This window comes from Labeo rohita, chromosome 20 (assembly GCF_022985175.1).
Source record: "Labeo rohita strain BAU-BD-2019 chromosome 20, IGBB_LRoh.1.0, whole genome shotgun sequence".
Classification (NCBI taxonomy): Eukaryota; Metazoa; Chordata; class Actinopteri; order Cypriniformes; family Cyprinidae; genus Labeo; species Labeo rohita.
This window is the reverse complement of record NC_066888.1, coordinates 14,512,676-14,534,782: the sequence shown is the minus strand read 5'-3', so window position 1 is coordinate 14,534,782 and position 22,107 is coordinate 14,512,676. Positions and strand designations below refer to the sequence as shown.

At 34.9% G+C, this 22,107-nt stretch overlaps 1 protein-coding gene across 1 annotated transcript in view; it reads right to left on the bottom strand.

Moving 5' to 3' along the window:
• The window catches only part of scfd2 (sec1 family domain containing 2), a 162,469-nt gene that overhangs the window by 10,367 nt on the left and 129,995 nt on the right, over nucleotides 1-22,107 (bottom strand). The window contains exons 6-7 of the mRNA XM_051138752.1: nucleotides 14,511-14,656; nucleotides 2,042-2,176 (exon numbers count right to left, since the gene is read on the bottom strand). Of these exons, the coding sequence (XP_050994709.1) occupies nucleotides 2,042-2,176; nucleotides 14,511-14,656 (281 nt within the window). The remainder of the gene's footprint in view (nucleotides 1-2,041; nucleotides 2,177-14,510; nucleotides 14,657-22,107) is intronic.

The window sequence follows — 22,107 nt, the reverse complement described above, 5'->3', positions numbered from 1 at the left end:
CATGTTTTAATTCACTACAGCCTTATTTACTGTTGGATAAACTAAAGCAGATGCAGGTAAATCCTTTTATTATAAAATGGTATTTCTCCTTTTTAACAAATAGAACAGGTTACTGTTAATAAGACAATCTCGGATTTCAAATTATTAGTACAGGAGCCCCACAAGGGTGTGTGAGCTCCCCAGTCTTCTTCGCATTGTACACAAACGGCTGTGTGAGAAAAACCACCAACAATTATGTTGTAAAATTTAGTGATGACACAGCCATACTTAGCTTGTTGTATAAAGACCAGGAAATATCATCTTATCACTCTGAAACTGAACAGTCTGTGGAGTGTTTTGATGCACATCATCTTGTTCCAAGTTACAAAAGAGATTTCTTAAGAAAGACTTTATGGTGTTAGCAGTAAGATCATGTTGTTGCTCTATCAAGCTGTACTGGAGCATGTGATAAGATATGGAATACATCTTTGGTATGGTAATCTGTGTAGTTAAAGACTAAGCTTTCAAAGCTTTTTCAAATAGCTATGAAAATTGTGGGCATATAGGAATATTCTTATCTCCTTGTATGAAAAATCACTGCTAAGGAATGCATATAAATTCTTAAACAATACAACACATATTTTGAATCCAGAATCTGAAATGTTACCATCAGGAAGGAGATTTAGAATGCCGAGGTGCAGATTTAATAGGTTTAGAGATTCGTTCATTCCTAAAGTCACTAAATAGCAGTAAGTGTTTTTTTTATTTAGATGTTTTATTGAGTTGTATGTTTATTTGTTTGTGTAATGTATTGTCTTAAATGTGGTGATGCAGTGGCTGTATTTGGAGCCCGAGACAAATTTCCCTGTGGGACAATAAAGTACACCTTACCTTACCTTTATGCGAAGAACAGAGTAAATCATAATTAAAAATTAAAAATTAAAATAATTTGTTACCTGGCTGCCTTAAATTTTTAATTTCATTCAACTCAAAAATGTTTAGTCAACTTGAAATGTTAAGATGTACTAAGTGACAACTTAGATAATTTAGACAACTTAGAATGAGTTTATTCAACTTAATATTTTAAGGCAGCTGGGTAACAAGTTTACCAAACCAAATTGTTTGTTTAGTCAACTCAAATATCTACGTTTTCACTAAGTACAACTTAACATTTCAAGTTGACTAAACTTATTTGAGTTGACTGAACTTAAAATGTTAAGGCTGCAGGGTAACAAATAATTTTAAGTTGACTCAACACATGTTTTTTTTTTTTTTTTACAGTGTAGTTGTATCTTCCTGTTATATCCTGTGTTTTGTATTGACAAATGGTTAGTTTTAGGGGCAGGAGTTAGGTTACATGCTCATAAATGTGTAAATAGCGTAATGTGAAATAACTGCATGCCGAAAAATTACGCTAACGGGTGTACCCTGTGGGTCCTGACCAACCGTCAATATGTGACGAGTTGGGAGTGAGAATGTGTCTATTCACTCTGTTTTAATCCATTTCTTTGATCAAACTTCTCACTTCACCTTCTGTAGCTTCTTTACATTTCAAAATGAGTCATAAAACATAATCACTCCTGGCAACAGTTGTGTTGTGATAAAAATAGCAACAGGTATACAAAATATGTATGAAACAATGTGGATTTTTTAAATAACGTAAATCTTTCATGGGTTTTCTACTACATATTTCAGCAAGAGACATAATTTATGTTTTATTAAACCATAAAAGTCTTAATACCCAAAGTTCCCTTCAAAACAACTTGATTCTGTGATCTACTGTAGAATGAGTCAAAAATATATTATTTTATAGTACTCATAAAGACTATAGCGATTAGCATTGCATTATAAATGCACCTTATTCTTATGAAAATACATGAAATGGCTTTCTTGGAACTCGAACTAACCCATCCTTTAGCAGCAAACACCCAGCCACATAGAACTGTTCATAAAACTTACTAGATGAGATGACAAATTAAAAACTGAGTCACTGTGTGTGTCCAGATTTTATTTGTGTTGGAATGTGTGAATAATTCCTTGAAAGGAAGTGAGTGTGCGTTACCTTCATGAACATGCTGAAGCCAGTCTTGAGAAGGTCAGTCAGTCCCCCCGACATGTGCTCTACATCAGGGCATTCACGTCTGTCTGGGTGGAAAATCTCCTCTAGCACCTGCTTAAGCAATGGCCGGTATGTCGCCTATACACAACAACAACAACAAAAAAACAACTTATTTTATGTGTTTTACATAAAATTCCTGGATAAACTCTAAAACCTGATAAATTATGTAAAAGAAAATACTGCGAAGAAAAGCTTGTTCGCTCTCTCACAAAGAGTTCTCAGGTACCCTGCAGCGTATGCTGATTTCAAATTGGCCTATTAGTATGCAAAAAGCACAGTATTTCTTTTCCAAGAAAAAGCCTGATTCAAGAGAACCCCACGAGGTACATATTTACAACTGTAAGTGATACGAGAGAAGAATAACAATGAGACAAAAGTGCATTTGAGCATATAAGCATCGTTCAAAGTGACAAACAAAAGGCACATTTAAAATAGACTGTTCTCTTCACAAAGCAATGTGTCCAATATATAAAAAAGAGAAAACAAGAGATGACCCAGTACTGAACCCTGAGGTACACCAAAGTGACTACTATTGACATAAGGGATTGTGGGTAATAATAAAAACAATAGCTTACAGTAAACAGAACCCTCAACTCAGCATGTGTGTGCTGAATGTATATAATTAACTTATTTTTGCAACAGCAATCAAAAACAAAATCATGTCTTGTTATTTTTCTATGTCTGGCGAAACCCATAATCATTCACATTTCGCAATTTACTTAGCTAGAAAAAGAACATAGCAAGAACATACAAAGAAATAGGTACAATAATGTGGGCAGCAGTTCTGGAAAAATGAAAAATTGTATTTCCCATTTTCAATTACGTTTTTCCTGTCAAGGTGTTCCTGTAATGTTCTGTTTGCTGCGCAGCGACTGAGCGTAGGAGCTGGTTAAAAAGTAAGGGTTGTTTAGGACATTTATTATCTGCGGCAGATAGAGCATCAGCGGGTGCCAGTAAAGCTGAAGACGCAGTAATGTGATGATTCATGATTTCCCTGAATATGAACGTACAGCCCCGAGCCATTTTAATCCACCCCTACTGTTTAACTTACATTGAAGCTGCACTGAAACGGCGCCACTGTTAGGTTCAACTCGGATCCTGAACTAACATCCTAAGCTACTTAAACTGTTTGTAAAAATGGGTATTACAAAAAGGTGTTGAATAGAAGTTAAGCAGATGCATGTTTATATGTGAATGGACGTGGGTGTGTATAAGTGAGTTTAAAAGGGAGTTGCAGCTCGCCTACAATGTTTTCCTAGGGCTGTCAACAGATTCAGTGTTTTAATAGAAATCACTACATGATATGCTGATTACCTAACTGAATAATTCACAATATATTGCATATATAAATATTTGCTGGGAAAAAAACACAACTGAATTGTGGCAGAGAAGTAAAGCATTGAATGGACATTAAAAATGACTTTAGTAGTCAAAATATTGTTTATTTGCATATTAGTGAATATAAATGTGGTCTTTGTGTTTTAACCCACATTTTGATTCGTATACTCTGTCTACTATATATTTATAATATAAATATATATTTATATTATGTTTGGTCTAAATATGAGCGTCATACAGACATATTTGCCTATTGTTTCTCTTTGTGTCAAGCAGGTTATTATAGTTAAGTAAAAATAACCATAAACATCTTGTTTACTTGAAACAACCACATTTATTAACTGAATACTTGAATTAACTAAAATAAAACAGTATATATATATATATATATATATATATATATATATATATATATACATAAATTGAACAAATTTTATTTCGGTTGTCAAGGAAACATTTCTCATTTTCATTTATTTTACCTTGATGTACTAAAAACCTAAAAAAAAAAAAAAAACTAAAACTGAAATAAAAATTGTTATAAAAAACAAAAAAAAATTAAATAATTATAATAAAAAATAAATCAATAAAAATTAATAAAAAACAACATTAATATATATAAGATTAAATAAAAAATGATAAAATATACACTACCAGTCAAAAGATTTTTATTGTTTTTTAAGAAGTGTCTTCTGCTTACCAAACCTGCATTTGTTTAACCAAAGTACAGAAAAAAACAGTAAAATTTTGAAATATTTTACTATTTAAAATAACTGAATTCATTCTAAATTTCTGATTTGCTGCTCAAAAAACATTTATATTATTATTATGTTGAAAACAGCTGAGCAGAATTTTGTCAGGTTTCTTTGATGAATAGAAAGTTTAGAAGAACAGCACTTTTCTGAAATAGAAATGTTTCTATACAGAAAAAAAAGCTTTTAAATAGTAAGGACATTTTACAAAAGCTTTTTATTTCAGATAAATGCCTATGGATCTTTCTATTCATCAAAGAATACTGAAAAAAATGTACTCCGCTGTTTTAAATATTGATAATAATAATAAATAATAATAATAAAAATTAAAAAATGTTTCTTAAACAGAAAATCTGAATATTAGAATGATTTCTGAAGGATCATGTGACACTGAAGACTGGAGTAATGATGCTAAAAAAAATGTAGCTTTGATCACAGAAATAAATTACATTTTAAAATATATTCAAACAGAAAACAGTTATTTTAAAGAGTTAATATATTTCAAAATATTACTGTTTTTGCTGTACTTTGGATAAAAAAAATGCAGGCTTAAAAAGTATAATATAAAAAACATGAATTAAAAAATAAAAAATAACCTAAATGATACTGGTGTCAAGTAATTATTAATTGTATTTACTATTTTAACAGAATTCTTTTTTTTTTTTTTTGAATATGTTAAATTGGCAGCCCTAGCTTTTTAAATGCCAGCATAGACATTCGAGAGTTTATGAACTCAAATGAAATGCTCCAGCATTCCAGAAGGTTGACATGACCTGACCTGCTCAACCTCACGCATCCAGATGCAGATTTCCAGTAATGATACACACACAGACACACACACCTTTCAAGTGTGTGTTAATTTCATGAATCATTCCCTGAAATCTGCGCCCGGGGCTAGAGATTTCATACCTGGCTATGATGCTGGTGCCACACCTGCAAACTCCCCAGCACAGAGACACTCTATTAAAGGTCTTTCAAGAATCACCTGTGCTGTCTTGAGTCTGTCTTGCAGGTTTCAGCATCATCTTAACTTGTGACTTTGCAACCTACCTCTCCCACACGTGTGTACCTGTAAAAACAGCACTTCTTGGCATCTCTAAAGGAGTTGACTGACAATCTCTGTCACAGTTCTGCTTTCGCCATAAATGAGTAATGAAACTCAGCCATTTTTTTTTTTTTTTTTTTTTTTTTTTTTTTACCAGCCCCTCCTTCTCTGGGCAGATACGAAAGGATACACTTTACATATAATAGAAGCATACGAATTATAAATTAATTCACATTTGGTCAAGACACAAGGAAGAGAAAAAAACAAAGCAATCAAAAACAATCTGAATGGTAAACACCCACATTTCCGATAAGTGAATATGCACGGTCACGTTTAGTCATCTAATGAGTCATTTCGGAACCCACGACAACATTATTACACACTCAAAACAATTTAATTAATTACATTTATGCTAACACAAAACAATCATTTGACTTTCCAGGTCGCAGTGACATGCTTGTAACGTGTTCGTCAACAGATGAACATAAATGATGTGCTGAGTGGGAGACGAGGCACACTGAGTCAGTCTCTCAAACTCAATATACGTAATTAAACTATAAACAAACAAAGAAAAAACACATTAACTGAGGATGATTACTATAAAAATATAGAAAGTAAACATTACTAATCGTGCCTCAACTCCGTAAGAAGAAATTTTACTATTATCTAAGAAAAGCATCTGCGTATATAATGTTATTTATGAGATTAGAATGTATGATTCATTTATCAATGAAATATGATTGCAATAATGCGAAAAGTTGAAATATACAAATCTATTTACTACATCCCCATGCACAGTTAATATCTTGTTATTTTTGTTTTCTTTGCGCACAAAAAGTATTCTTGTAGCTTAATAAAATTACAGCTGAACCACTGTCACATGGACTGTTTTAACAATGTCTTTAAAATCTTTCTGGGCCTTTGAAGTGTCACTTGCGTTGCTGTCTACGCAGGGTCAGAACGCTTGCGGATTTCATAAAAAAAAAAAATCTTAATTTATGCTCTGAAGATGAACGAAAGTCTTACAGGTTTGGAACGACATGAGGGTGAGCAATTCATACAGAAACATCTCAATAAATTAGAATTTATTTCAAATAACTCAAATTGTGAAACTTGTGTATTAAATAAATTCAGTGCACACAGACTGAAGTAGTTTAAGTCTTTGGTTCTTTTAATTGTGATGATTTTGGCTAACATTTAACAAAACCCCACTAATTCACATCTCAACAAATTAGAATACTTCATAAGACCAATAAAAAAAAACGAAAAAACAAAAACAAAACATTTTTAGTCAATTGTTGGCCTTCTGGAAATTATGTTCATTTACTGTATATGTACTCAATACTTGGTAGGGGGTCCTTTTGCTTTAATTACTGCCTCAATTCGGCATGGCATGGAGGTGATCAGTCTGTGGCACTGCTGAGGTGGTATGGAAGCCCAGGTTTCTTTGGCAGTGGCCTTCAGCTCATCTGCATTTTTTGGTCTCTTGTTTCTCATTTCCCTCTTGACAATACCCCATAGATTCTCTATGGGGTTCAGGTCTGGTGAGTTTGCTGGCCAGTCAAGCACACCAACACCATGGTCATTTAACCAACTGGGCAGGTGCCAAATCCTGCTGGAAAATGAAATCAGCATCTTCAAAAAGATCGTCAGCAGAAGGAAGCATAAAGTGCTCTAAAATTTCTTGGTAAACAGGTGCAGTGACTTTGGTTTTCAAACAACACAGTGGACCAATACCAGCAGATGACATTGCACCCCAATTCATCACAGACTATGGAAACTTAACACTGAAACTTAAAACTTAACTTAACACTGCAAGCAACTCGGTCTATGAGCTTCTCCACCTCCAGACTCTAGGACCTTGGTTTCCAAATGAAATACAAACTTTGCTCTCATCTGAAAAGAGGACTTTGGACCACTGGGCAACAGTCCATTTCTTCTTCTTAGCCCGGGTAAGATGCCTCTGACGTTGTCTGTGGTTCAGGAGTGGCTTAACAAGAGGAAAACGACAACTGTAGCCAAATTCCTTGACACGTCTGTGTGTGGTGGCTCTTGATGCCTTGACCCCAGCCTCAGTCCATTCCTTGTGAAGTTCACCCAAATTCTTGAATTGATATTGCTTGAAAAGGCTGCTGTTCTCTCGGTTGGTTGTGCATCTTTTTCTTCCAAACTTTTTCCTTCCACTCAACTTTCTGTTAACATGCTTGGATACAGCACTCTGTGAACAGCCAGCTTCTTTGGAAATGAATGTTTGTGGCTTACCCTCCTTGTGAAGGGTGTCAATGATTGTCTTCTGGACAACTGTCAGATCAGCAGTCTTCCCCATGATTGTGTAGCCTAGTGAACCAAACTGAGAGACCATTTTGAAGGCCCAAGAAACCTTTGCAGGTGTTTTAAGTTGATTAGCTGATTGGCATGTCACCATATTCTAATTTGTTGAGATAGTGAATTGGTGGGTTTTTGCTAAATGTGAGCCAAAATCATCACAATTAAAAGAACGAAAGACTTAAACTACTGTGTGCATTGAATTTATTTAATACACGAGTTTCACAATGAGTTGAATTACTGATATAGATTAACTTTTCCACTTTCTAACTTATTGAGATGCACCTGTATATGCTACATTTTGAAACCGCATTCAGGAAACGACAACAAAAAAAAAGACCTTTCAGTAAAAAGTAAACTTTCTTGCGCCCAAATAAGAGTTGACATTAAACCATATTTCAGAATTAAATAACCAAATCCTATATATAAATCTAAATATAAATGCTGCATTACAAGTCAGAAGAACTTGTATCTTCATAAACTTAAGGTTGAACCACTGATGTCACATGGACTATTTTAATGAGGTCCTTACTACCTTTCTGGGCCTTGAACAAGGTAGTTGTGTTGCTGTCTATGCAGGTTCAGAAAGCTCTCAGATTACATCAAAAACACCTTAATTTGTATTCCAAAGATGAATGAAGGTCCTACAGTTTTGGAACGACATGAGGGTGTAGTTAAGAAGTTTCATTCACTGGTTTTGGTTCCACCGAACCTCCAAAAATAATATGCACCCACTGCTTAGATAAAAATATCCTATTAATGACATAAGGTCACCGTTAGATCATATCTCCAAAAAAAACTCTAAAAATGCTGGATAAAAGATTACTCAGTATGCTAAACTAGTATGCCAAAAAAAGAAAACACTCAAAAAAGGCACATCAAAAAGGCTTTTTATTCTTGAATTAAGTGACTCATGCGTTTTCCTGGAGTGCACCGGTGTCTGCAGGTGGATTATGATTAGTTGAGAGAAAAAGGCCAGCTGTAAGTGTTTTATAAAACCCTGTTCTGCTGCTCGGACCCTCAAAGAATTCTGATGTGCTTGCTTGAGTCTTCATCATAAGGCCCAGGGAAAATCTGAGTCTTACAGTGACCTTTTTTGTACATTTTCTGCGCTGATTATGAAACAAAATCAGCAGGATTCAGTCGAATAGATTTAACCAGAGCAATTATGTTAAATAGAGCTGAAAAGAGTGGCCAAAATATCTACTAAATAAATATACTAAAGATGAGGACCATGTAGAACCTGTAAAATCTCTGTGGTAATAGCATGCTAGTGTAATGCTTACTGCGTAGTATGGACCACACACTAGTCTTACGTTACATAATTGTCACATGCCCTAACCATGACTGTCAGATCGCATCCAGTCATACTGCTATTCATTGTGGGATACAAATCCAGCACAGTGTGGCAACTAGTACGTAAATATTAATATCCATAAAGAAACTACACATACTACACATACTATCCACCTAATGTGGAAGTAAGCTGCTTTCTGGTAATGTGTGAGACTTCAGGTTCATCTTTTAACGAAGTGCAGTAAACGGTGAAACTGCTTGCACTACAAATCATTGTGTTCACAATAGTCCATATAGTGGACTTCTATGGTGCCCGTGAGCTTGAACTTCCAAAATGCAGTTTAAATGCAGCTTCAAGGGGCTCTAAATAATCCCAGCTGAGGAAGAAGGGTCTTATCTAGTGAAACGATCGGTTATTTTCTAAAAAAATGTAAAATTTATATACTTTTTAACCTCAAATGCTTGTCTTGTCTAGCTGCATGAACGCTGTGTATTCTGGTTCAAGACAGTTGAGGTATGTCGAAAAACTCCCATCTCATTTTCTCCTCCAACTTCAAAATCATCCTGCAGAAGTACCAACCCAGTGTTTACAAAGTGAACATGCAGAGAAGATCAAACGCCCTTCACAAAAAAAAGATGAAACAGTGATGTAGGATGATTTTGAAGTTGGAGAAAAAAATTAGATAGGTTTTTTGACATACCCATGTCTGTCATGAACTGGAATACACAGAGTACACGCAGAGCTAGACAAGACAAGCATTTGAGGTTAAAGAGTATATAAATCGTAATTTTTTTTTTAGAAAATAATCAGTTGTTTTGCTAGATAAGACCCTTCTTCCTCGGCTGGGATCATTTAGAGCCCCTTGAAGCTGCATTTAAACTGCATTTTGGAAGTTCAAACTCGCGGGCACCATAGAAGTCCACTATAGGAGAGAAATCTTGAAATGTTTTCCTCACAAAATATAATTTCTTTACGACTGAAGAGAGAAAGACGTGAACATCTTGGATGACAAGGGGGTAAATTATTTGTAAATTTTCGTTCTGGAAGTGAACTTCTCCGTTAAGATAATACAATAAAATAATATGATAGGACACACCAGTTTGGTGTGTTCAAGCAGCAAAACAATCTGATTTGTACAACTAAAAATAGCTGAAAGCGAATGACACTGGAAGCCACACATTAAATTAACAAATGGCCCTGTCCGCTGTCATGGGAAAAATAAGGTGGATACTATATATTGTATAAATAGCAAAGATAATTTTAGAAATATGCTTTGTTCTGGGTACATTTATGTGTATCTTTATATTGTTGACCTACATTCTACTTAAAGTAACTACATTAGTGATTATGGAGATGAGTACGAGATAAAACTGGATGTCTGGGCTTGTGTGTTTAGGTAGAAGGTAGATCTATGAATATTAAAAACCAAACACACACACACACACAAATAAGTTCCGATGACAGAATTCATTAGCAAAGAACATTCCTGGACTGTGAGTCTCGCCAAAGTCACGCTATGTACCAAACCAAACCTCACTGACTTAACTCATCTGTTTAGCATCTAAAAAGTCAGGCATAGAGGTAAGCATGTATTGGTGTAAATATTTCAGATTAGATGTCAGAGTTTTAATGTTGATGTGTGCCTTTGTGTATGTGAGTTTATCACCGCCAAGTTTTTGTCTTAGTACATGTAGTGTACAAGTATGTAACATGAGCTTTTTACGACTGATGTTAAACACAGAAATCTGACCACCAGTGAACACATTAAAGGGATAATTCATTCGAAAATGAAAATTCTGTCATTCATTACTCACTCTCATGTCGTTCCAAACCCGTAAGACATCTTCATCTTCAGAACACAAATTAAGATTTCTGATCCTGCAAAGACAGCAACGCAACTGACACAATTTATGGCCCAGAGAGGTAGTAAGGACACTGTTAAAATAGTCCATGTGATATCAGTCTGTACATAAAACAGTCTTCGTAAACATGTCTAAAGATTTCGACTGAGAGGATGGCTTGCAATTTTTTGCCCAGCCTTACTTATTTTAACCAGAATATACAGACGATGAGCTAAGAGAGACGGACATCGTACGTCAGAACACCGGCTACATGCGTCGTGGTACTGACACGGAAGAAAAACATTGCTGAATAAAGTCGTTATTTTTGTTTTTTTGCGCACAAAAGTATTCTCATAGCTTCAAAACATTACGGTTGAACCACTGATGTCACATAGACTATTTTAACAATCTCCTTACTACCTTTTAAGGGTATTGAAAGTTTCAGTTGGGTTGCTGTCTATGCAGGGTCAGAAATCTCTCAGATCAAAACTATCTTAATTTGTGTTCTGAAGATGAATGAAGGTCATACAGGTTTGGAATGACATGATTGGGTGAACTAGCCCTTTAAGACTGGAGTAATATTTTATAGAGACTGGTATCACATAAATGCAGCGTATAAGAGATTTTTTTGAAGGGTAGTGTATATTTGTGAAGACTGACAGGGACAGGGAACTACTGAGGAGTGAGAGAGGAAATGAGATTCGGAAACAACAAAAATGCCCCTACAACAACTTAACGTATACACACACACACACACACACGTGTAAAGTGTGACCAAAAGCTTTGACATTTCTCTGCCAGCACTTAGTACATATTTTCCGTGCCTCATTTATTTAACATTTTTCCAGACATTTTTTTACTGTCGGCTTTACATCCTTATCATTTACTTCGGTTCAAAGCCGCTGAAGCGTCGCATATCTACAGAAGTAATCTGAGGCCTACAGCTGGCAAACAGCTTTTCTTCCCAACTGTGTTTCTCCTGAGAATTCATTCTAGCAGAGCTGTGTGATTTGTTGATATATGTCCAAAACGAAATCCAGATAACAAATCACATATTGATTTCTGATTGCAAAATACTAGGGCAATATGTTCTTGCATTATGAAAAACAAAAGAGATAAAGCAAAAATTAGATGCAGTCCACTGGTGAAAAATAAGGATGTGCTATTCAACCTAGCATGAGCGCAGCGGTGCAGAGTTTTTGATGTGAGGGTTTCATAACACTCCATCTGTGAAAAACAACTCAAGGAACAGAGTGAATAAAACTCTACAGATCAACATGGCCCAATATGATTAAGGCTGTTTTAAAACTAGACAAAAAACTAACAAACTTCAAAAGACAGTATTTTGGCTATAGTTAAAATGCAATTAAATAAAAAATCCACCAATAACAGTCAGTGAAACATTAGCTTGCCAAGTTACAGGCTTGTGATAATTTGAAACAGCTCAACTTGTGAAGCTACTCTCTTGAAAAAAGTAGTTTGCTACCAAACTACAAACTACTACCTAACAGTCAAACCAAAAATTATTCAGACAACAGGTATCATTTTTGATATTTTTTTTTTACAAGTGGGTGCTCTCTAGTTCCTTTGTGTAAGTGAGGATAGAAAAATAATGTAAACTGTGACATATTACACCCAAAAATTCTTAAAAGCAGTAAAACTAATAAATATTTGGGACCAAAATTTTTTTCAAACACTCTGAGTTGACTATGTTTTGCTTAAGTGTTTTTTCTTTAATTGCTAATGCAACCCTTTTACACCACAGACTGAACAAAATAAACATTGCAAAGTACTGATAATTGTGTAACTATTGTCATATTAACAGTTTCCAGAATGTTTGGTTGATTGTAATCCATTACATACCTTTGTATCCAAGTTATCTGAAATTATCAAGATGAATTGGTTCACTTATTGACACAGTTTAACTCTGAGTTCATGTGTATAGTGAAATAAACTGATGATATAAGAAACGTTAAAAGTGTCTGAATACATTTCGGTTTAACTGTATATGAAACATGAAATATTTCACTAAATCTAGCAAAAATGTCAGTTCAGGGTTTGCCTGGCTGTAAATCTACTTGTGCTATATTAAAAAAAAAAATTAAAAACAGCAATGCATGGTAACTGCAACTTGATAAGCATGTTACAAAAAAGCTACACTATTTTTAAGACAGGTGAGCTCTTGTCAGGTTGTGTAGTGGGCACTGAGTTTTAAAAAAGCAGAAAAGAGTTACAAGCATCATTTAGCTAATTATTCCCCAACACTAATGAACAAAACTACTAAAAACTACTGAACCAGCAGAAAACATCTCGGAATGACCGTATTGCAAGTGCTCTCTGGTTAGGAAAAGAAGACATTATGTGTTACATAATCAGCTCTTTTCCCCTCTGTCTGGCTCTTTCTCTTTCACTGCCTATCACACAAATGCACACAAGAGTGTATGAAACGCTCTCAGGGGTACAAGAGTGGATGTTCAGTTCTGTCATGCAACACAGTCAAAAGGCTGTGACGCACTCCAGTTTCCAGTAGTCAAAGACAGTCACACACAGTCTGTCACAGGTCCTGCATCAATACAGTTAGACTCTAGACTCTATTTATCAACAAACAGGACTGAGACTAATTACACTGTATAAATGCAATGAGGCATTCTGCTCTGTATTCATTAGATGTGAACAGGGTCCAAAATGAACTTTTGTGATGTGTCACTGAGTGTCTCGCCGCATCACAGATAATACTAACCAGTTTCTCTCTCCCAATGAAACTTCAAAACATGATGATTTATTTCTGATATTGTTTTTCATGTTGAGAAGTAATCCACATGTTTCACCAAATGGAGTTCTGGGAAAAATGTGTCTGCATTGCAGACATGCAAATTGTGACAGATGTTTTCTTTAGTAGATGGTCTTTCATTTAAATCATTCACAGCACTTAAATTGGCAAGATCAGTTTATCATTTCCACAGTTCAACTTGATTCATGTATTATGTTGTGTTTTTTTTTAATATTAAAACCTAAGTAGTACAGAACACACTCAGAACATATAGTACTTTACCCAACCCAGTATCTTTGATAATAAAATAAATACATAACCAAAAATGTATTAAATAAATTACAATACAAAGCTATGCAAATACATGTGTAAATAATGAATCATAAAATATGTACAAGTAACATTACTTTTTTTCAGTATTAACATGATTTATGCATACGTTTACGCTGAATAAATAAGCTTTCCATTGATGTATGGTTTGTTAGGATAGGACAATATTTGGCCGAGATACAACTATTTGAAAATCTGGAATCTGAGGGTGCAAAAAAATCTAAACATTAAGAAAATATATTACATATATAATATAATATTATATATATAATATATTATATTAGTCGAAAATATTAAAGTTGTCCAAATAAAATCAAAATTAAGTTTTGATATATTATACATATATAACAAAATAACAAAATATCTTCAAGGAACATGATCTTTACTTAATATCCTATTGAAATTTGGCATAAAAGAAAAATCAATAATTTTGACCCATACAATGTATTGTTGGCTATTGCTACAAATAACCCGTGCGACTTATGGCTGGTTTTGTGGTCCAGGGTCACATGTATATTTCTGTATATTTGAGGTTTGGCAAGTACATTTTTGAGGCTCTGGACAAAAATTAGGACAAGGAGGATATCAGAGAATTGGTTCAGCTGAAGTTATTTACATTTATGTTTTAGGGAGGCCAGCTGAACGTTAATATGTTGCGTTGCGTGTTTAAGAAACATAAATTGCATGTTATCTACACATTGCTGAAGGGTCACTGACCTGGTGTGCTCCATCACTGGCAGTGTACACAGAGTTGAAGTGCTTCAGGTGGTCTCGGGCGTGACTGACTCCCCTCAGCGTCTCAAACACGTTCTCCAGGGCAGAGTGAGCATGCTTCACTGTCAGCTCCACAGGGCCTGAGATTCCTACAAACACATGCAGATACACATGAGTGTCTAAACATTACATCAGTATTCATTGATGAATAGCACATTGCACATTGAACAACTTGGTCCTTTGTTCACTTCATTTTACCGTGGTTCACAGTTCGATGCAGGTTCACAAGGCACAGTTCGATACACGATTTTCAAAAAGATTGAAACTAAAAGACAATGCTGTGCTGGCTATATTGGATTCGACAGTAATGTTGCCCCACACAAGTGTGAGTAACTGTTTTAATTATATTCACTATTGCTTTGTCTGTTATTACAGATCATTTGATATGTACTGAGTATTGATGTGTTTTTAACCTAAATCACACAGTGTGCATCTATGAAAGATGTAGGCTGTCAAATACACACAACTGTTAGCAAATTACAGCAGTGGGCGTTTACTTCCGAGTCTTTATTCACATGTTTCTTGTGGTTTCTAAACTGATAAATAACAAATTGGAGATTAATAGCAGATTTTTTTCATTTTAAATTAATACTAAAAACTGAGATGAAAAATTTACTTCAGCCAGAAATCTACTTTTACAGGTAAAATAAATATTTAGCGATATATTCAAAAGATTTTTGAATTCTGGTGCACTTCTTTCTATATATTGTTGATATGGCAACTAGTAAATACTGTAAATTTGGTTATGCTAGCATGTGTGGAAATATTTAAACCATGTGTGTTACAATTAACTCTGCCCCGCGCTCCCCTACAACTCAGTAAATATACATTTGGGCTGGTAAAGAAGATATATATATATTTTTTTTTCATCAAAGACACATTAAAGGGGTCATGAACTGAGAAATCAAAAAATTCCTTTGATCATTCATTGCATTATAAAAACATACTGTAAGTTTCAGAACTCAAAACTTTCTTGCTAGTCTACAATCAGCTTATACTGAAGCCAATCTGCCAAAACATTCCACAAAAATGTGAAATTAGTCACTTTATGACGTAATAGTAGTGGCAGAAACCAAATGACAAATATGGCTCTGAAAACAACAAGATGCTGTGCAGTGCCATGTTGTGGAAAAACACAGTCTTTGTATTTCCTTCCTCCTGATCACAACATAAGGAAAGAGTAGATGAACTTTATTTTTAAGGTTCCATACCACGTCAGTAAGAACTTGGTCCTTTGTTCACTTCATTTTACCACAAATTCATTTACAAACAAAGCACAATTCGATGCAGGATTTTCAGAAAGACTGAAGCTAAAAGATAATGCTATCCTGACCACATTGGATTTAACAGTAATGTCACAACACACAAGTGAGAGTAACATTACGTTTTCATGTTTTCATTACATGGTCACCATTGCTTTGCTATAGATCGTTTGATATGTACTGAATATTTATGTGTCTTTAACCTAAATCACAGCAGCATCCATCTGTGAAGGATGTAGGCTGTCAAACATACACAACTATTAGCCAATCATAGCATTTACTTCCGAGTTTACAATCCGCCACGCCTATTCAAACAGAACGTTCTGATGAGGGGAGTCAAAACATGTTTTTTGATAACATTACAAATGGACCTTGGAGAACAGTACAAAATAATAAAAAGGCAGTTCAAGCCAAAATAAGAAAAATGTACACATCTTCATTCTGTTCAAAGGTTTACAGCCTTGGCTCTTAATGCATTGTGTTTCCTTCTGAAGCATCAGTGAGCATTTGAACCTTCTGTAATAGTTGCATATGAGTCCCTCAGTTGTCCTCAGTTTGAAAAGATGGATCTCAAAATCATACAGTCATTGTTGGAAAGGGTTCAAATACACAAAAATGCTGAAACAAAAACAAAGAATTTGTGGGACCTGAAGGATTTTTCTGGAGGACAGCAGGCAGTTTAACTGTTCAGGACAAACAAGGGACTCACTGTTCAGGACAAACAACTATCACTAAAAAAAAAAAAAAACAGCTGTGGATCATTCAAGTAACAACACAGTATTAGGAATCAAGCGTATGTAAACTTTTGAATGGGGTCATTTTTATAAATTCAACTATTATTTTCTTTTATGGACTACATGTAAACATCTTTCATGTGAGGTCAGGTCAGTACTAATTAAAAAATAACATGCATCCCTCTTATTTTGGTACAATAATTAACATTTTGCAGATTCTGTATGTAAACTTTTGACCTCAACTGTATTTTGATATACAGTACTGAAAATTGTGATAAATTATACTGTAAATAAATATACCAATAAAATATATTTTATACACTGTTGTAAGTATGTTCTGTGGGCTCTAAATTAAATTGAGTTGTATTGCTGAAAGCGATTCAGAGGACAAAAGCTCTTTTCATTGCAAGGCAACTGCTCCCGAGTTAATCAAAATTTAATATGCACTTACTAAACTCAGACACTGGGGAATGAAAGAGCGAGAGATGGTGAAAGAGAGAGAGAGAATGGCTCAGTTTCATTTAAGGGAGAAAGCGTGAACAACGATGTTCGACAAAAACAAACTTTGTTGTCATTCCAGCAGCATTGATGGTGTTGAAAGCGAAGAAAGACTCAGAGAAGACAAATGGAGGATGGAACAGCAACATGGGTGGGTGAGGCTGGCACACCATCCTACGCCAGCTGTGGAATGCATGGGCTGGGGAATGAGTGAGCCGCCCATCCTTTAACCAGATCTAAACAATCTCACACATTCAAAGACATTCAGCTCTGCCAGTTAAACCCCTCTGGACCTGCCAAACCCCCAGATGCATTACTAGAGAGCAGCAGTACACTTACATAAGACTACAGGATAAAAAAGACTTTAAGTTTGATGCATCAGCTCAGTCCCAAAGCCCTTTTGACATTCACTCAATCATACAAGCTGCTCATTTTTAATCATGAATTGCTCACCATCATTAACATTTCTGTTTTTATAAATGCATGCATGCACCGTGGTTATGCAATGCTTTCTGAGACTAGCACTAACTATCAATTTAGGCTTCTGTGGCTGTTACACAGTCTGGTCTGCATACACTCACTTGAGATGTTTACTGTAAACGTGTCGCTCTGTGTTAAAAGCAGCAAGACATATAGGACATAAAGGCTTTGTAAGGGTAAATGGAAAATATTGCTCTGTGAACCCTTTGTTCTTGCAATGTGTGTGTGTTTGAAGTTATATAACTCGCTCCACATAAAACATACTGGGGGGAAACCCAACACAAACAGCTGTGTACGTGTGTGTGTGTTTGTGTAAATATTCATTTGATATAAATATTTATAAGGATAAACATGTTAATTCTGCCTGAAAAGCCGCTGTTTAAACAGCCCAAAGATGTCTTTTTTGAATCCTAAAAGCCTCGGACTGCAACAAGTGTTTTTTTTCCTTATAGATGGTTCCAGAAAATTACGATTTAAAGCTTGATATCACAAATAAAAGAGAATGAGTGTGTGAGTCAGCCTCTCTTCTCTCTGTTTGTTATGACCATATTTAATGTCAGCCCAAATATAACTGGTTTCATATTTAGCCTGCTGACTGTTTGTTTTCAGCTGCTTGTTTTCTTTCTTCCCGCCAAATGCGTGCTATTTAGCCTCTTCTGTCTCTGCTCTTTTCTCTTGCTCTGTCGCTCCTGACAGCTCGGTGGGAGATAAGGATAGAGGGATGCAGGCAGATTCGGATGTGAATGTTTGTTTTTTCGGAAGATGGAAAGGCATGGTAAATATAACATGCCTGAAGAAAATCAAGGCATCTAGGGAGGTAAAACAACTAGTAACTAAAACAAGTGTGCTTTAGTGAGAGTTAACTTTTAAGATGTGCAGCAACTGTATAAACCATTTCATAAAACATAAGAGAATCTGTCAAAAGGGTAATTCATTTCATACAACTCTTTACAGTTTAATTTTAAAGCTATTTTTCAAGCATCTTCTTCACATTTGCAATGAGATACAGCACAAGTTGTATTCTCAATTCCAAAATATATTTGAGGTCAAAAGTTTACATACAGCTTGCAGAATCTATTTTACCAAAATAAGAGAGGTCATACAAAATGCATGTTATTTTTTTATTTAGTATTGACCTGCATAAGATATTGCACATAAAAGACGTTTACATATAGAGAAAATAATAGTTGAATTTCTAAAAATGACCCCGTTCAAAAGTTTACATACCCTTGATTCTTAATACTGTGTTGTTACCTGAATTATATACAGCTTTTTTTTTTTTTTTTTTTTTTTTTGTAATAGTTGTGCATAAGTCCCTTGTTTGCCGTGAACAGTTGAACTGTCCGCTGTTCTTCAGAAAAATCCTTCAGGTCCCACAAATTATTTGGTTTTTCAGCATTTTTATGTATTTGAACCCTTTCCAACAATGACTGTATGATTTTGAGATCCATCTTTTCACACTCACGACAACCGAGGGACTCATATGCAACTATTACAGAAGGTTCAAATGCTCAATGCTCAAGAAGGAAAAACTATGCATTAAGAGCCAGGGGTGAAAACTTTTGAACAGAATGAAGAGGTTTTTCTTATTGTGCCTAAAAATCATATTTTTTTTCATTTAGCACTGCCCTTCAAAAGCTACAGAAGATACTTACATGTTTCCCAGAAGACAAAATAGGTTAAATTTACCCTGATTTTCAAATTAAAAAAGTTTTCACTCCCCATCCCTGGCTTTTAATGCATCATTTTTCCTTCTAAAGCATCAGTGAGCATTTAAACCTTTTGTAATAGTTGCATATGAGTCCCTCAGTTGTGTGAAAAGATGGATTTAAAAATCATACAGTCATTGTTAGAAAGGGTTCAAATACACAAAAATGCTGAAAAAACAAAGAATATGTGGGACCTGAAGGATTTTTCTGAAGAACAGTGGGCAGGTTAACTGTTCAGGACAAACAAGGGAGTCATGAACAACTATCACTAAAAAAAAGAAAAAAAAAAAGCTGTAGATCATTCAGGTAACAACACAGTATTACACTTTTGAACAGGGTCACTTTCAGAAATGATAAACTATTATTTTCTCTTGTGGACTATATGTAAACGCCTTTTATGTGAAATATCTTATTCAGGTCAGTACTTAATAAAAAATAACACGCATTTTGTATGATCGCTCTTATTTTGGTAAAATAATTAACATTTTGCAGATTTTGCAAGGTGTGCGTAAACTTTTGACTTCAACTGTATATATATATATATATATATATATTATATAACAGTAACTTATAATCACAAATAGGGTATAATGCATATAAATATATCTCCACACAATCATATCCTTTCATCAACAGTTGTTCCTGACTAAGAAACTGGTCTGCAGCAGACAATGTAATGTGTGTGTGTGTTTTCATGTAGCCACAGACGGTCGTTTGACCTTGTGCCAAAAGAAACAGTGTGGTGGTGCGAGTGGGTGTTGGCTGCGGTTTAGATGGTAATGGTGATCATAACACCAAACTCTGAAAGTCAGCCAGGTGCTGGTGTGAGAACAGACGGGAGTCACACACATACACGTGTGCATATCCCCCACATTCTCGTCTCACGCAAGCCCTTTCCTTTGAAATACAGACAGTGTGTGCGTTTACTGCCTCTACTGTTTGTATACTAATCTACAGCACAGAGGAGAACAGAAGATTAACTTCATAAACACTCAAACAAACACCTTAGATTTTCTTTTGTGTGTCCACCTGCTTGACCAAACAACAGGGTACGTGACCCCCAGAAAGAGACAGTTGATTAGAAAGATACCAGACAGAGCAGAGAACAAAAAGTTCATGTGTGACTCAAAAAAGCACAGTCTGTCAAATGAATCTGTGTGTGAAATGTGGCCTTGTACACTCTTAATGAGATCTAATGAGACAAAGGTGAGTGAGGCTAGTCACCTATGCAGCACTCACTCTATTGAGAAATTGGACATCAAGATGCGCTTAATGGCATTCTCTGTTAAAGCATCACTGAATTAAGGAGTGTATAAAATTATTTGTAGTACCCAATGCTGCTTTAAATAAATAATACTGAAACTGTGAAAAATGGCTTCAGAATTGTATTTCTGATTTTAATATTCTGTTTCACTAAGATGTACATCATAATACATAAGAAATTATCAGTTGCTTCTTCTATTACATTTCGACTCAATTGTGTTGTTAATTTTATTGTTTTTGAACGACAGCACTCACAAACACACATGCCTCAAAACACCATCAGTCCTTAATAAAGTGGAAACTGTAAAGTGTTATTTGTGACCAATTACAACCTTGTGACTATAATCCAGTCATGGAAAATGGCAGATACAAAATCCTGGAAACCAAACAATGAAGGACACAAAAAATAACATTTCCAAAAATGGCTTCCAGACTTTCCACACTAACAAAAATCATTTTGGGGAACTTTGTATTAGCATGCTAGCATGTCTCATCTCAGGAACAACACAAACAACAGTAACGTTCCAGTAATGTTAATCCAACAGTAATGAACATTTGTAAATTCATTCCAATGAATCATGAATTTTACTTTAAAGGGATAGTTCACTCAAAAATGAAAATTCTGTCATTAATTACTCCCCCTCATGTAGGGGTGTATGATATGACATGACGATTGTTTTTGCAGTTCTGGCACTTCCATCTTAATATAAGTTACCGTACAACGTGACATACATTCACATCAGTGTTAACTGACTTGGCGGTTAAACATTTCATATGCGTGCTGTTCTGACAATGCGCTTTTCAAGTGTGCGTACACCTGAAGCATCAAATAGCATCTAATTACTGAACTAAGTTATGTATCGTATCTGATTGCACTAACACTGTCAAAACAAACAAGGTTTTTACATGCAGCTCTTAAGAGCGTGCAGCTCTTAAAGCGACAGTAATAAACATGCTGCTGCTTGTCATTAAAGGGACAGTTCACCCAAAAACGATAATTCTGTCTATTTACTCACTTATATGTTGTCCCAAACCTGTATTATTTTCTTTTGGTGCTAAACACAAAATAGGATATTCGGAAAGAATGTGGGTAACCAAACAGTAGCTGGTCCTCACTGAATTTAATAGCAGAAACGCTCAACAGAAAAAGGAAACTCATTTAGGTTTAAAACAATCTGAGAGTGAGTAAATTATGTTGAAAAGATAAAACACTATGACAGGATTGACAAACAGATGACACATTTTTCATTTTTGGGTGAACTATTCTTTTAATGTTAATAAAACAACAAAACACAAAGAGAAAAATCACTCACTGCTCTTGACTGAAGAACTTTAATACAGTTGCTTTAATAAGAATGTACAATTGATGTATATTGTGTATAAGTATATAGTGTTTCACATTTTATATTTTATTCAATTTCTTGAATGCTACTGCTAAATACACCTACTGTAACTGAAAAATGAAGCACTGTTTGTTTTATTTGTAATGTGTATCTTTTTTATCTGTTTTTATTTTTTAATAACAAAGATAAAATAATGACAGATTTCTATGTTCGCTCACTTTGGCCTAAATATCTGCCATTCTTTTTCATTT